Source organism: Canis lupus, chromosome 7 (assembly GCF_003254725.2).
Source record: "Canis lupus dingo isolate Sandy chromosome 7, ASM325472v2, whole genome shotgun sequence".
In the NCBI taxonomy this organism is placed as follows: Eukaryota; Metazoa; Chordata; class Mammalia; order Carnivora; family Canidae; genus Canis; species Canis lupus.
The window spans coordinates 37,567,520-37,584,614 of record NC_064249.1 but is presented as its reverse complement, the minus strand read 5'-3'; the positions used below and the strand labels follow the sequence as shown (position 1 = coordinate 37,584,614).

General features: G+C 37.5%; 1 protein-coding gene across 23 annotated transcripts in view; it reads right to left on the bottom strand.

Moving 5' to 3' along the window:
* The window catches only part of CDC42BPA (CDC42 binding protein kinase alpha), a 309,118-nt gene that overhangs the window by 178,968 nt on the left and 113,055 nt on the right, over window positions 1-17,095 (bottom strand). For all 23 annotated transcript variants that reach the window (XR_007411991.1, XM_025430631.3, XM_025430636.3 and 20 more), the window contains one exon: window positions 10,497-10,645. Coding sequence is in view for 22 of the 23 variants with exons in the window: in XM_025430631.3 (XP_025286416.1) it covers window positions 10,497-10,645 (149 nt within the window). In the remaining variant the exon portion in view is untranslated. The remainder of the gene's footprint in view (window positions 1-10,496; window positions 10,646-17,095) is intronic.

Here is a 17,095-nt window from a genome sequence, read left to right as displayed (position 1 = left end):
AGTTGAAAATTAAAGTGCGTATACAGCAAGTCTCAAATCTGAGTTGATAGATTGAAAATAAGGTATTTAGTGACCACCCAAAACAGCCATTTTGTTAAAAGCATTAAAAAAAATATGGACATGTCTTTACAAAAATGTTTTTACACTGTGTTTTCTAAGTATTCAAATGATATCTTTAACATTAAAATAAGGATATAATTTTATTTCTGAACCTTAATGGTCATTGTATATCTTGTTTACCTTGGCCCTCCTTCCTCCAATCAGCTATTAAAATCTGCTTTTTCCCCCAGAGGTCCTCCTGATCTACTTGTTCATGACATTATTTACTCTTTAATTCTACCTCTCCACAGTGGCTAGGTATATAACTCTTACTGCTTTTTTTTTTTTTAACCTGTTTTTTGCTGTCATTCAATTTGCTCTCTATTATTATAGTTAAGCTCATCTCAAAGTAATTTCTCAAGATGAGGACAGAATTCCTCACCCAAGAAAGTAGGCAGCATACTGGAAAAACAGGACTGCTTGAACACTACTTTCACAATGAATGAATTTACAAAATTAAAAATCTGTCCAACTTGGGCACAGCTATGAAGTAGAAATATTTCTTAAACTTAGTCTTTTCTCAAAAGACAATAAATTGAATGTAAAGAGCATATTACTTACATAAAAGTATATTACTCACAGAAACAGCCGCCCCCCCTGCCATTCCCAACACCCAGGACACTAGTATCCACAAAAAAGGACATTAAATGTTGGCTTGAAATGCATCAGCTAAGATTAATGTAATTAAACATAAAGGGAAAATTGATTCACTTTTATTTTCCATTTAACCCCTTATGTACACTCTCATTATTTCCTCCTAATGTTCCTTCTCAGTGTGCTTTGTTGGCCACTCTTACTGTACCCAATCTTGAAATACTGAAATTCCTCAGGGCTCAGTCCTGGATCTTCTTTACTACTGACCGTTCCACTAAGTGGTCTCAGCTCACCTTGTGATCTGCATGTCATCTATCTGCCACTGACATCCAGGCACCTGGATTACAGGCCCCAGCCTTATAGATGGTAAGAAAATGCAGGCCAGTAGCTAAGCAAATTGGCATCCTTAAGGAATTCACCAAAATTTATGCAAATTGCAGGTGTGGTATGATGGAAAGTTTCTTGGGCTTGGTTTTCAGACTTTAGAAAAGAAAGTAATAGAGGTATTTTTTCCTTAAAACTTTTTCATTTTGGAGCAGCCCCGGTGGCCCAGCGGTTTAGCGCTGCCTTCAGCCCAGGGCCTGATCCTGGAGACCCGGGATGGAGTCCCACCTCAGGCTCCCTGCATGAAGCCTGCTTCTCCCTCTGCCTGTGTCCCTGCCTCTCTCTGTGTGCCATGAATAAATAAAATCTTAAAAAAAAAAAAAAAAAAAAACTTTCTCATTTTGAAATGATGAAGGATTCAGGAAATTGCATAATGCCCTTTGGGTCCACCCAGGTTGCTGTGTGTTATTAGTACTGCATTCCTTTCTCCTGACAGTAGCAATCCCTTGTATGCATATAGCAGTTGCAGCAGAGGTGTCCAACCTGCTGCCCACAGACAGACTTGCAGGCTGCTTCCCGTATTTTGCTATTACAAATAAAGCTGCCACGAACAGGTTCGGGTTTTCAGGTACATACAGGTTTTTCTGTGAATATAAGTTTTAATTTTTCTGGGATAAATGTCTACCAATGTAATTGCTGTGTCACATGGTAAGTTTTATTTATTTATTTATTCTTTCATTCATTCATTTTTACACTTTCAAAACTTTCCAGATCAGCCAAATCATTTTACATACTTACCAGCAATGTGTGAGGGCTCTACTTTTTCCACATCCTCACTGGCATTTAGTATTATCACTATTTTTAATTTTAGCAGTACTAAGGTCTTCTCACTGATAACTCATTGTAGTTTTAATTTGCATTTTTCTAATGTCTAATGATGCTGAACAGCTTTTTATGTGCTTAGTTGCCACTCATCTCTTGGGTAAAATGTCTCTTCCTGTCTTTTGTTCATCCTATAATTGGATTGTTTGAGGTCTTTTGGTTATGTTGAGAGTTCTTTATATATTCTAGATATAAGGTCTCTGTCATACATATGATTTGTAAATATTTTCTCCCATTTTGTAGCTTGCCTTTTCATCCTCTTACCAGGGCCTTATTAAGTGTACATGTCTTTAATTTTGATAAAGTCCACTTCACTAATTTTTGGTGTCCTATCTAAGAACTCTTCACTAAGGAGGAAGATGAAACCCTAAGTCCAGAAGGTGCCCTCTGATGTTTTCTTCTGGCAGTTTTACACTTCTATGTTGTGTATTTAAATCCATGATCCATTCTGAATTATTTTTTCTAAATCTGTGTGAGGTTTAAGGAGATTTACTTTTTGTCTATTATTCTAGCACCATTTCCCAAAGATTATCCTTCCCTCCACTGAGATGCTTGTACACTTCTGTCAAAATCAGCTGGTAGTATATATGTTCTTCTGCCTGGGTTCTCTATTCTACCTTGTGATCTATGATTTTATTCCTCCACCAATACACAATGTCTTGCCTTAGGTAGCAATATGATAAGTCTTAATATCAGGTAGTTATTCTACCTACTTTCTTCTTCTGTTCCAAAACCATTTTAGCTACTGTAGTTTCACTGCTCTTCCATATAAACTTTGCAGTAAGTTTGTTTTTATCTTTAAAAAAGATCTTTACTCCTCTAAATAAAATATCTATATGAGCTGTCATACATGTTGAAAATGAGATGTATTAATGTGTAGGTAGGTACAGCTGTTCAGGGACAAGCCAGTAGCCTGAGGCCTGGAAGCAGCTGCAAATAGAAGAGCAGGAGCTAGAATCATTAAGGATGGTTAGCTCAACACTAATACTTTCACCTGGATTGGAAAAAAAGCAAAACTTTGCTGCAATTTTGATAGGGATTGCATCAAACCTGCAGTTCTTTGGGGAGAACTGACACCTTTAATCTGTAAAGATTTCACATCCATTAGGCACTCTACCAACAAGTGCTCCAACACTCTATTTCTTCCCTCCTCGACCCCACTGCGCCCTTGCCCTGCCTCCAGTGAAAGGGGAGAAGCTGATGGGGTATGCCTCAGAAAGTTAAAGTAATAGCGCCATAAACGTTCACCTTTATAGCACACAACATTCCCTGATTTCTCAACACAATGACAAGGAAATGGTCTGTGTGCCAGACAGCAGCTAGTCATTAACACTTTAATAAACACCATCTTTTCATCTTTACAGGAAGTTTTTTGGTTTTGTTTGTTTGTTTGTTTGTTTTTAGAAAAAGTTCTAAGTTGCTGTAATCTCAATGATAAATCATTTGAAATCTAAATTTAAAAAGCTTCTGGAGGAGCAAGCACAGTAAATAAGTCTCCTGGCACCTCGTTTAGTGCTTCTTCACTGCAATATCATTACTAGAAAACATTTTTACTTTATTGGGTCCTTGTGTAGATCAATTTTTACAGCTATTCGGAGTCAATCTCTTTAATTTGTATTTCCATGTTCCCATTCGTATCTTTTTCATCTCACATTAAGATCTCTTTTGAAAACAGGTTATAGGATGCTTTACATTGGTTTAATTTCAAAGGAAGTTGCAAATGTTCTTGACTGAAATAGGACAATGTGCTGAACACTTGGAAGCTGTGCACATACGACTGATTACTCCTATCATTCACTACTTTCCACTGCTCATTTCTCTCTCAATAAAAGCATGCATAAGTGAAAACAAAATTCTCGTATGAAAACGTTTGTGCTATTAGAAGACCAATTACATATTTTATGTCTGGAAATAAATTTATTTTAAAAGGACACATAGGGAAAAATGTATTTCCTTCCCTGAACAGAGTCAGTCTCCACTATTCCCTTTTTGTATTCTCTAATTCCATATGCTTGAAGTTCAAAATTATAAAACATTCTGAAATTTGGAAAAACATGAAAACTCTGATGTGCAATTTACTGTAAAACCAACTAACTTAACACACAGTTTGAGTTAAATACTTCATTCCCTAAGGTTATTGGTAGTTTGATGGTTACAAAGATACCAAGTGTACAGCACAGTATTTAAGTATTTCCACAATAGGGACTGAAATTGCTCTTCCTCAACTCAACTCAAGCACTCTTCTCCAGCAGAAGCACCTACCAACCCTCCTCCAGACGTGCCCTTTGCCTATGACCTTCTCCCCTCCATCCTTTCTCTAGAATACCTTCTTCTCTGCCTACAAAAAGCTTCCTCATTCGACAAAGTCCCACCAAGAAAGCATTCTCTTATGCGCAATATGATGTTATGTCAAAGCATATTCTGGCATCAGCCTGACGTAGATTTTAATCTAAGCTATGCTAATTATGGACCCATGTCTCTGAATCTGGGCTTCCTCATCTACAGAATGGAGCCACAGCTATTTTAGATGACACCCAAATTACCTAATTACTGTTAGAATTAGAATAATATAGATAAAGTCCATAACACACACTTAGTTAATAACCATTGGAAATCATCATTAGAATTAAGCTTATTACTTGTTTCTCTGAGTTCATTGTAATTTGCTTGTATAATTCTATTAGTAGTTGTTCACAATCTGGGCTCACTCCATCTCTTATACTTTTGCCCTAATTGATTATTTAACTTCTACTACTTTAGTTTATACTTGTGTCTTGTGTTTTGTGTCCCCAAACAGGCTGGAAGCTTCTTATAAGTCAGGAGTATATGCTATACTTACTTAAAATTGTACGTAATTTAGCACAGAGCTATTTATAAAAGAAGACTCAATGAATATTTCCTCAGTAAAGCATCTGCTGAAATAGTCTTTCAAAAGGGAATCACATTTTATTCTTTTAATTAACTTTTTTATTGGAGTTCAATTTGCCAACACATATTATAACACCCAGTGCTCATCCCGCCAAGTGCCCCCCTCAGTGCTCATCACCCAGTCACTCCAACCCCCCACCAACCTCCCCTTCCACTACCCCTTGTTTATTTCCCAATTAGGTGTTTCTCATGTTTTGTCACCCTCACTGATATTTTCACTCATTTTTTCTCCTTTCCCTTTATTCCCTTTCACTAATTTTATATTCCCTAAATGAATGAGACCATATAATATTTGTCCTTTTCCGATTGACTTATACCACTCAGCATAATAACCTCCAGCTTCATCCATGTCGAAGCAAATGGTGGGTATTTGTCGTTTCTAACGGCTGAGTAATATTCCATTGTATACATATACCCCATCTTCTTTATCCATTCATCTTTCGATGGACACTGAGGCTCCTTCCACAGTTTGGCTATTGTGGAATTGCTGCTATAAACATCAGGGTGCAGCTGTCCCGGCGTTTCACTGCATCTGTATCTTTGGGGTAAATCCCCAGCAGTGCAATTAACTCTTTGAGGAACCTCCACACAGTTTTCCAGAGTGGCTGCACCAGTTCACATTCCCACCAACAGTGTAAGAGGGTTCCCTTTTCTCCGCATCCTCTCCAACATTTGTTGTTTCCTGTCTTGTTAATTTTCACCATTCTCACTGGTGTGAGGTGGTATCTCATTGTGGTTTTGATTTGTATTTCCCTGATGGCCAGTGATGCGGAGCATTTTCTCATGTGCTTGTTAGCCATGTCTATGTCTTCTTCTGTGAGATTTCTGTTCATGTCTTTTGCCCATTTCATGATTGCATTGTTTCTTTGCTGTTGAGTTTAATAAGTTCTTTATAGATCTTGGATACTAGCCCTTTATCTGATACGTCATTTGCAAATATCTTCTCCCATTCTGTAGGCTTTTAGTTTTGTTGACTGTTTCTTTTGCTGTGCAAAGCTTTTTATCTTGATGAAGTCCCGATAATTCATTTTTGCCTTTGTTTCCCTTGCCTTCATGGATGTATCTTGCAAGAAGTTGCTGTGGCCAAGTTCAAAAAGGGTGTTGCCTGTGTTCTCCTCTAGGATTTTGATGGAATCTTGTCTCACATTTAGATCTTTCATCCATTTTGAGTTTATCTTTGTGTATGGTGTAAGAGAATGGTCTAGTTTCATTCTTCTGCATGTGGATGTCCAATTTTCCCAGCACCATTTATTGAAGAGACTGTCTTTTTTCCAGTGGATAGTCTTTCCTGCTTTGTCGAATATTAGTTGACCATAAAGTTAAGGGTCCACTTCTGGATTCTCTATTCTGTTCCATTGATCTATGGGTCTGTTTTTGTGCCAGTACCACACTGTCTTGATGACCACAGCTTTGTAGTACAACCTGAAATCTGGCATTGTGATGCCCCCAGCTATGGTTTTCTTTTTTAAAATTCCCCTGGCTATTCAGGGTCTTCTCTGATTTCACACAAATCTTAAGATTATTTGTTCCAACTCTCTGAAGAAAGTCCATGGTATTTCAATAGGGATTGCATTAAATGTGTAAATTGCCCTGGGTAACATTGATATTTTCACAATATTAATTCTTCCAATCCATGAGCATGGAATATTTTTCCATCTCTTTGTGTCTTCCTCAATTTCTTTCAGAAGTGCTCTGTAGTTTTCAGGGTATAGATCCTTTACCTCTTTGGTTAGGTTTATTCCTAGGTATCTTATGCTTTTTCAGTGCAATTGTAAATGGGATTGACTCCTTAATTTTTCCTTCTTCAGTCTCATTGTTAGTGTATAGAAATGTCACTGATTTCTGGGCATTGATTTTGTATCCTGCCACACTGCCGAACTGCTGTGTGAGTTCTAGCAATCTTGGGGTGGAGTCTTTCGGGTTTTCTACGTACAGTATCATGTCATCTGCAGACAGAGTTTGACTTCTTCTTTGCCAATTTGAATGCTTTTTATTTCTTTTTGTTGCCTGATTGCTGAGGCTAGGACTTCTAGTACTATGTTGAATAGCAGTGGTGAGTGGACATCCCTGTCGTGTTCCTGATCTTAGGGGAAAGGTTCCCAGTGTTTCCCCATTGAGAATAATATTTGCTGTGGGCTTTTCGTAGATGACTTTTAAGATGCTGAAGAATGTTCCCTCTATCCCTACACTCTGAAGAGTTTTGATCAGGAATGGATGCTGTATTTTGTCAAATGCTTTCTCTGCATCTATTGAGAGGATCATATGGTTCTTGTTTTTTCCCTTGCTGATATGATCAATCACATTGATTGCTTTACGAGTGTTGAACCAGCCTTGCATCCTGGGGATAAATCCCACTTGGTCATGGTGAATAATCTTCTTAATGTAATGTTGGATCCTATTGGCTATATCTTGGTGAGAATTTTGGCATCCGTGTTCATCAGGGATATTGGTCTATAATTTTCCTTTTTGGTGGGGTCTTTGTCTGTTTTTGGAATTAAGGTGATGCTGGCCTCATAGAACGAGTTTGGAAGTACTCCATCTCTTTCTATCTTTCCGAACAGCTTTTGTAGAATAGGTATGGTTTCTTCTTTAAACGTTTGATAGAGGGAATCACATTCTAAGAAGTGCATTGATCCACCTGAGCAAGTCCACTGAGAAGTAAAGGTGGGGGGAGACAAGGAAGGAGGATGAGGAGGTATGGAAATGGGCACAAGGTGAGGGCACACATATGTATGTGAGATAGTGGGAGAGAGAAGGTGTACATAAATTTTGGTAACAGAGAAACTAGATACCTAGATGTTTATCCTAAAGAAAAAATGACTTTTTTTAAAAGATTATTTATTTATTTATAGAGACACAGAGAGAGAATGAGAGGCAGAGACACAGGCAGAAGGAGAAGCAGGTTCCGTGCAGGGAGCCTGACGTGGTACTCTATCCAGGGTCTCCAGGATCACACCTCGGGCTGCAGGCGGCGCCAAACCACTGCGCCACCGGGGCTGCCCGAAGAAATGACTTCTGAAGGCATATTAACATAAATTAGACTATTATATATGGTTCTGAAGGCAAAACTGGTACCAATGATAAGGCAAATAAGTTCAGCTTAATATAAAGTAAAATTCTATAACATTATAGCTGTCCAACAATGGGATACATAGGACTCACTTAACACTAAGTACCTTGCAAAATTATTGGTATTTAAGCAGATCTCGGGGTTAAAATGGCTTTCCAAAGTCAACATCAGAAAGATAGTTGTCATCTAAAATGCCGTGTTGAGAAGAATTGTAAGACTGCATATACAGTTGGTACGAAAGGGTCCTGTCATCAGTTAAGAGTACTTGTCACAGCCTGGTAGAAATACCTCATATTTACTATCTCCCATTTAGACAAATTATTTTCCAAAGTAACCATTCCCTATTGAGAATTTAGATATGAACAAGAGAAAGTTTCACTGAACTCACTGAGTCTAAGACTAACATTCTTTAAAAAAAAAAAGGGGGGGGATCCCTGGGTGGCGCAGCGGTTTGGCGCCTGCCTTTGGACCAGGGCACGATCCTGGAGGCCCGGGATCGAATCCCACGTCAGGCTCCTGGTGCATGGAGCCTGCATGGAGCCTGCTTCTCCTTCTGCCTATGTCTCTGCCTCTCTCTCTCTCTCTGTGACTATCATAAATAAATAAAAATTAAAAAAAAAAAGATTTTATTTATCCATCCATGAGAGAGAGAGAGAGAGAGGCAGAGAGGCAGAGACACAGGCAGAGGGAGAAGCAGGCTCTATGCAGGGAGCTGGACGTGGGACTCGATCTCGGGTGTCCAGGATCACACCCGTGGCCAAAGGCGGTGCTAAACTGCTGAGCCACCCGGGCTGTCCAAGACTAACATTCTTTAAATGTTCAATAATGATACTTTTAAATGACAGTCATCAACTAGGATCTTGGGTTACTGTAACAAAAGCACTTTAGTTTCTCATTCTATAATTGGTCTTAAGACTATAATATTATTTTAAGAACTGTACTGTATTTTATAATTTTCATGTCATGTTTTTATTCTAAAAAAAATTGTGACTATTAGATATCAACAGAGAAACACATATGAATATGCAAGAGCCAAACTGAGATCTCATAAACACAAAATTTTTAATCAAAATATTCTCCCTTTAAAAAAAAAATTCTCCCTTTAATAATGTCCTAGAAGTTCATTACTAAATAAATCAACCCACATCTTTAAAAAAAAAGACACCCACATCATAAAAGAAAAACAAAATCAACACTAAAACAGAAATTTTCTCTTCTATCCATGCTCCTGTCCTGTGCATTACCCACAACTTCAAAGGAACAGTCGCTGCTGTGTTTACTGAGCAGAAGTACTCAAAGTGTGGTGGCCACAGCAATGGTGGCAGCAGCACCTAGGAACATGTCAGAAATGCCAATTCCCCAGCCCCTCCAACCTACAGACTCAGAAGCCCTGGAGCTGACTCAACAAAGTGAGTTCCTTCCCTCTAATGTGGCAGGCCCTTCACCAGCTTCTCCTCAGCGCCTCTTCATTCTTTCTCACATTTTGCACAACTCAGTTTCTCATTTGAATGATTAATTCACAAGTAACTCTGTGATGGTTTCTTACTTTTTTTTAAAATATGAGTCTGCGTTTTAAACTATCCAATACTTTTAAAAAATTTTTATTACACATAAATTATTATAAGCTGTTAACATTAGAAAGAGATTTTTAGCCTGTGTCAACAGGTATAAGAATAACCCGGTATTGGGAGAAAGGAGAACCCTCGTGCACTGTTGGTGGGAATGCAAGCTGGTACAGCCACTCTGGAAAACTGTATGGAGGTTCATCAAAAAGTTAAAAATACAAGTACCCTATGATCCAGTAATGGCACTACTGAGTATTTACCCAAAGAATACAAAAACACTAATTCAAAGGGATACATGCACCCCTAAGGTTTACTGCAGCATTATCTACAATAGCCAAACTATGGAAGTAGCCCCAGCGTCCACTGATAGATGAATGACTAAAGAAGATGTGGTTATGTATATAGATACATATATACACACACAATGGAATATTACTCATAAAAAATGAAATCTTACCATTTGACAAAGAGGGAGCTAGAGTATTATGCTAAGTGAAATAAGTCAGAGAAAGACAAATATCATAATTTCACTTATAGGTGGAATTTAAGAAACAAAATAAATGACCAAAGGGGAAAAAAAGAGAGAGAAGCAAACCAATAAACTGACTCTGAACTCCAGAGAACACACTGATGGGTCAGCAGAGAGGAGGTAAGTGGGGGGATGAGGTAAACAGGTGATAGGGATTAAGGAATGCACCTGTCATGATGAACACTGGGTGTTGTGTGGAAGTGTTGAATCTCTACACTGTATTCCTGGATTATACTATATGTTAACTAACTAGAATTTAAATAAAAACTTTAAAAAAATAATGCTGAATAAAAAAATCATTTTGTAAATAGGCCCACTTTTTTCTTTTCATTCCATCTTAAGCTGTATACAATCAAACACACATTTGTAGGAAGACTTTAAGTAAATCATTGTACCTGTCAAATAGTTTACAAAGACAAAATTATCCCATGGCCATCAAGAGTACAGTTTCCAACAGAAGTGTCTCCGTGACATTCACACAACCCACTCTTGCATGGCATCTTACCTATGCACATAGTGCAGCTGATGAACAGAATCGATTGCAATCACCATCTCGGCCAAGTAAAATCGAGCCATATCTTCAGGCAATCGATCTTCAAATTTGCTGAGCAGAGTAAGCAAATCCCCACCAACATAATAATCCATGACCAAGTACTGGGAATGAAAAAAGAAAAAGTACTCAATACATAATACGGGTGAAAAACTAATATATGTAATGTAATTCAAGGTCAAATAGCACTGGGTCAGATACTTTTGTTGCTAATTACAAGAAACTACATAAGACAATTAGTACAAGGTTTGTAAATTTCAGGAAGCAGTAAAATAAAATTTAAAAACCTGAAGCAGGGAACAACACACCCTTGTTTTGTTGTATTTCACAAAGTAACAACATGGAAAACATCATCATCACCACCTATAATAGTACATCACAGTTTGACCAACATTTCATAGAGGAAACATGAATTCTCCAAAAATGATTAAAATAACTCAGAATATAAGACAGTCCTTTACTATGCTGAGCAAATTCATTTTCATCATCACTACATTTTCCTTTATTTCCTGTTGGACTGCTAACAACTTTATCAAACCAGCACCTGGACCAGTACTTGGAAAGCACTAATATATAGAATATAATAATTTCCATCATATGCATATTTCTCTTTTCACTCCTGACAGTACAGAAATAGAAGAATGGACTTTTCTTAGGTATGTATAAATAGAAGTAAACTAATTTTAGAGTTTACAGTCTGTAGAGATACAGACTCTCATGAGTCTATTTGTAGGATACTGTGATTTATAATAAATAAATATATTGCATATATTAATATAGCTATATCGTATATAGTATATTAATGTAATTATTATATATTATATTATATTTTATTATATTATTATATTATATTTATTATATATATTTTGGCAGCACTCCTAAAAACCATTAGAATCTCCTAAGTAGGGGTACCTGGGTGGTTCAGTCATGATCCTGTGGTGCTGGGATAGAGCCCGTGTCAGGCTTCCTACTCAGTGAAGAGTCCGCTTCTCCCTCTCCCTCAGCCCTGTTCCCCTCCTCCTCTGCCTGTCCCCGCTCTGTCCCTCTCCCAGCTCGTGCTCTCTCTCAAATAAATTAAGTCCTTAAAAAAAAGATCTCCTAAGCGATAAGATAAAGGTAGCTTTTGTTACTTATAACAAACCCCTTTTCAACCACACTTGTGACTTCTGGAAAGCCCTTAGGTAGCCTAAGGATGGGGGCTGGTTGCCAAGGGAATCAACCAAGATTAGAAGGTTGGAAATTTCTAGGGAAGGCCTGGAGGCTGAATTAATCAACATCCAATGACTTGATCAATTATGCCTATCTAATGAAGCCTTCATAAAAACCCAAAAGGATAGGGTGTGGAGAGCTTCTGGCTTGGAAAACAAATGGCGGCGGTGCGGGAAGAATGGTGCACTTCTGCAGAGGCTTCATGCCTCTTCCATCATATCTTGCCCTGTGCACCTCCTTCATGGAGCTGTTCCTGAGGCAGGGGAGCAGCTCTAGAGAATCAAACATGTCTGAGGAGCAGGGAATCTCCAATCTTTCATCTGTGAGTCAGAAGCACAGATAATAACCTGAACGTGTAACTGGGGGTGGGGGGAGTGAGGAGGGGGTTTTGTAGGACTTGAACACTTAGTCTAGGATCTGATGTTGTCTCCAGGGAGACAGTGTCAGAACGGAGTTAAACTGTAGGACACTCTGCTGGTGTCGCAGAATTTCCTGATGAGTTGAAAACCCACACATCTAATGTCAGAAGTGAAGTAGTATTGAGGGAGTACCATGTGTGTGTTTGCCAAAAAAGAAAGACAAGTTGGAGGCACTAAAATGTTCACAGGGATTAGCTCTGGGTTGTTAGATTATCCCTGGTATCATAGCTTTTTGGTATTGTTCTAGATTGCTTTATATGCAATGCATGCATCTCATATGAGTGTGCATATTATATTACACACATATTTTTTTAAATGAGTGAAAATGAGAGGCAATGGAAGAAGACCTTTGTAGTCAGAGACACCTGTATTCAAATTCTGACACTGGGTTATAAGTGACTTTTGAAAAATTACTTAATTTCTTTGACACTTTATTTTCTTATCTTTTTTATCTATAATAATAATGCCTTCTTCAAAGTACAGCACTCAGCGTGAAGGATAGTAAATAGAAGATATTTAAATGTCACTTATAACACCTTGAAGTTAAAATTATTTTATTACCAAATGAAGATATTACTTCAGTGATATCATCAGGTTAACATTTAAGATTTAGATTCTTGAGAAAATTCATATTCTTATTACTATACATTATAATTATAAGCATGGGTAATTTTTGTTAAATAAAAGAAACTAATTTCATTTTTTGAATCCTTGAAAATTAGAAGAACAATGTATTTCAAATCCTGGTCTATGGTTGACTTGCTCTATTTACTAGGCCTCATGTTTAAGAGATTCCATCACAAAGATTAGAACTAATCTAATGTAATGAAACTGTGTTAGCATAAATATGTTGCGAGATGTGGCAATGGTTGCGGAGAAGAAATCCACATGTACTACTTTAAAGTACTCTGAATAGAAGAGCAAACACAAAAACTTTCCAAATAAAGATGTCTGCTATTAAAACTGAAATCGATTATTTACATATAAAAAGTCATAAATAACATAACTCACTCTTTCAAAAAACAGTCCTTAGGTGCAAATCAGGATTTTTTTTTGTACTAAACATGCAGGAAAAACCCAGAGGATAAAAAGACAAAAGGCTCCTTGCATCAAAAGCTTTCCTGTCTTGACGCGTACAATAGCTACTCCTGCCACCCCAGGCTCCTGAGGTCTAAGTACGACCGTCCACCAGAAAACTGCTACAAAACATTCATCTCAACATTTCTGCTACCGATGGTCACACTCAAAACTGTGTCATTGTCTATCACCTACTTTCTTTTTTTTTTTTTAAGATCTTATTTATTTACTCATGAGAGACACACAGAGAGAGGCTGAGACACATGCGGAGGGAGAAGCAGGCCCCATGCAGAGAGCCTGACGTGGGACTCGATCCCAGGTCTCCAGGATCACGCCCTGGGCCGAAGGCAGCGCTAAACCGCTGAGCCACCCAGGTGTTCCTATCACCTGCTTTCATCCATAATCTGCTTCATGCTTCCTCTTTACAAACCCTGAGCCCCTGGATCCGTTCCCTTCCAGCCTCTCCATGTGCCTTACTGAACCTCCTCTCCAGTAAACAAATCTCCTGAGATAGCATAAAAAATTATAAATACATAATTATTCTGTTTTCCTTTGCTGCTGCTGCTAAACAGAGTTCCAGCTCTGTCTGCTCATATTCTTTCCTTACCTTGCCCTCAGCGGAAATTAGCTGTTCCTAGAACAGAATTCAGCAACTAGAGAAAGCAACAAGCAGAAAATACAGAAGAAAATTCTCAAAGAAAAGTGATGATTTGAAAATTAACTACACTTGTAATTGGGTTTTGGTGTTAGAGAGATAAGATGCATCAGAAACGGCATAAAAATAAAAACCCCACAGGGGAAAAAAGCTTTTTCTCCATGACATTTCCCAGCAAGTATCTCTAAGAGCTATGAGCCATTCTTTTATTTTCTCCTTTGTTCAGAACAACATCCAACTAAATCACCATGGTCATGTTGGGTCTACTTCCTACTAAATCTCCATGGAGTCCATCTAACCCTACCCAAAACCCCAATCCTGATCCAGGCCCCTGGCCTTGCTTGACCTTATTACTAATACAAGTTTAAGGGCAAAGTAAAGAACTTGCCACATTATATTTTATTCTAGATGTAACTTTCTTGGGAATGGAAGATAGAATACAAAACAAACAGGGAACAAAGCGGCTCATTAATTCCACAGATATGGAGTACCCACTATGTACTAACATCACGCTATGATTAGAGGAGCTACAATGAGTAAGATGTGGCTCCTGCCTTGATGGAATTTACCAGCTAATGGAGAAGAAAACACAAATCATTGGGCAACTTCAGTGTAACATAAATACCATGACAGAAATAAGCAGAGGGTGCTGCTGTAAGGTCTAAAAGGAAAAGAACTTAACCTTTGAATCACGTTCATTCATTCATTCATCTAAAATAAAATTTCTTTTTGTACAAGGTGTGAAAATTATTCTCTTATTTATGGAGAGTCAATTATCTAAAATAAGTATCCACTCTTTTGGATATCCATTTTTTGGGAAAAATATCCATTTTTTCCAATTCAACTGAAATACTCCCTTATCCTAATTTAAGATCCAAAATATACTTGGATCTGCTCTTGGACACTCTATTCTGCTACGGTTACACTCAGTGATTAGTCAGTAAAATGTAATACCTGGTACAACAACCTCCTACTCATAAACCATCTTTGAAATAGTACCCAATATGGGTAAGATGCCTTTAAACAAGTTTAAGAAAAATACAGACTGAGAGGTAACGTTCATACGCTATGTCAAGGAGAGGATAATCGTAACATAAAGAGCTCCCACCAAGGATTAAGAGGGCAAGCAATAAAAAAAAAACCTAGGCTGAAGCTATTAACAGTTAATTCACCTAAGGGAAAACACAATAAGCCAATCAATACATGGTCAAAACCAAAGCAACAATGAGATACCACTCTATACCAATCAGATTAGCAAAGAGACCATTCCTATGTTGGGAACAGTGAGTTGAAACTGCTTTCTTGGGTATGACGACTTACTGCAACTGCTCAGCAAAGTGACTTCATAGTATCTACTGAAATTTAAAAGGCACATAACCCCTGGACCTAGCATTCCACTTTTAGGAATATAGTCAATTAAAATAAAAACTCCAATGTGTAGGGCATGTGGGCTCATATATTTACTGCACAGCACTCTGAATAACTGCAACAAATCAGAAACAATATGAATAGAGTCCAACAAGGAAACTATTAAATGTGTCCATCCAACATCCAACTGAATACTGTACAGCCACCAAAAGGAATAATTAAATAAATATGCCCATGAGCTCTTTGAAGGACACCAGTGACCTGCAGAATAATACAGGCTTTGTTTTTCCACATCCAAACCTCTGTATTGTAGGGGGGAAAGAGCTAGTCACAAAGAGCACAATTCTGCAAAGGGCCAAAGGCTATGGAACAAAAGTCAAAGGCAAATATCTCACCCACGCTGAGAGAGAAGAGGAGAACAGGTGCAAATACAAACAAATCTGTATACATATAGGGAAGAATGAAAGAGAACACTGAGACCAGAGTATGGAAAGTGAAAAGTTCATGAGTAAGCAGTGGTTCCATTTTCTCCATTAGTAGGAGGAGTTACAGAATGAGGGTACAAGGATGTTTATATAAGGTCCCTCTACTGCAGGTAGGGATCATCGCTGCTATGCCTGCTTTATGACTGTGTAATCAAAGGCATAAAAAGTCCACTGATTTGCCCAATCACACCCTAGACAGTGGGAAAACCAGAAGTCCGGGTTCTTGATCCTTACATCAGTCTCTTTTCACTCAGAGTCAGTGTTCAGTAAAAAAGCTAGCTACATCCATGACATGACACCAGACTGTATGTTCTGTATGTACAGAACACCAGAAAAATAAAAAAATTAAAGATACAGATTGAGTCTGTAGCAATCTTTTATCCCTCTAAAATAAACAGACCTCTAGGTATGGGTATAACACACCATAAGAGTTTCTAAATTTCTAAAAAAAAAAAAAAAAATCTTTATGTCAAAGTTTGTGCTTTGTAAGAAACTACATTCCAAAGAAACAATACTAAAACATCTAAAACCATACAATATGTGAACTGTGTTGGAGAGAAAGAACATCTCCTAGAACAGATATGCTTTTAGAAGTCTTCTTAGGGAGAACAGGAAGCTCATTTACTCATCCTGCTGTCAAAGACATTAATAGAAAAAAAAAAAAAAAAAACAAAGACATTAATAGTTAATCCTTAGAGCCCACTCTGTATTCATCCCTCCTTGCTTTCTCCTAACAATTTCTATCTTCAGCACAAACTGGATTCCAATAGAGTTTGGAATTCACAACACTATCTAACATTTAAATCTTTCAAAAAATAAATAAATAAAAAATAAATAAACGAATGTCTTTCATACTCTAAACAGTTTACAAATGCTAACTCAAGAGGTAACATTTTTGTTTTAAATATTTCCCTGGCTTTGTTTTCCTCCAGCATAAAATAACCCAAACAGGAAACAGAGGACAAGAAAATACGGAGAAGAGGCAAATTTCACTGATTCATAATATTCTAAATGATATCTAAGTGATAAGAATTTTATGTGACAGTGTCAATGCAACTAAGTAGATTTGTATTTAATATCAGAGTTTTTCCTACGGGAAAAAAAATGTTCTAATAACATTTTAAGATCATTTGTTTAATTATGCCACTTCTTCTCCAACAAATAAAATGCATGTAAACTAGAACTCTATATATTTTTCATAAATTGGTTTCAGAGATATTTGAGCAGTTATAAATGAAAAAAATTATTCATCACAGCCTTCTTGAATTGTATGGCACTACAGATCACTGTAGCCAATTATTTGGCTAATTCAGGGGCTATGAAAGTTAACAGTCATTTTGG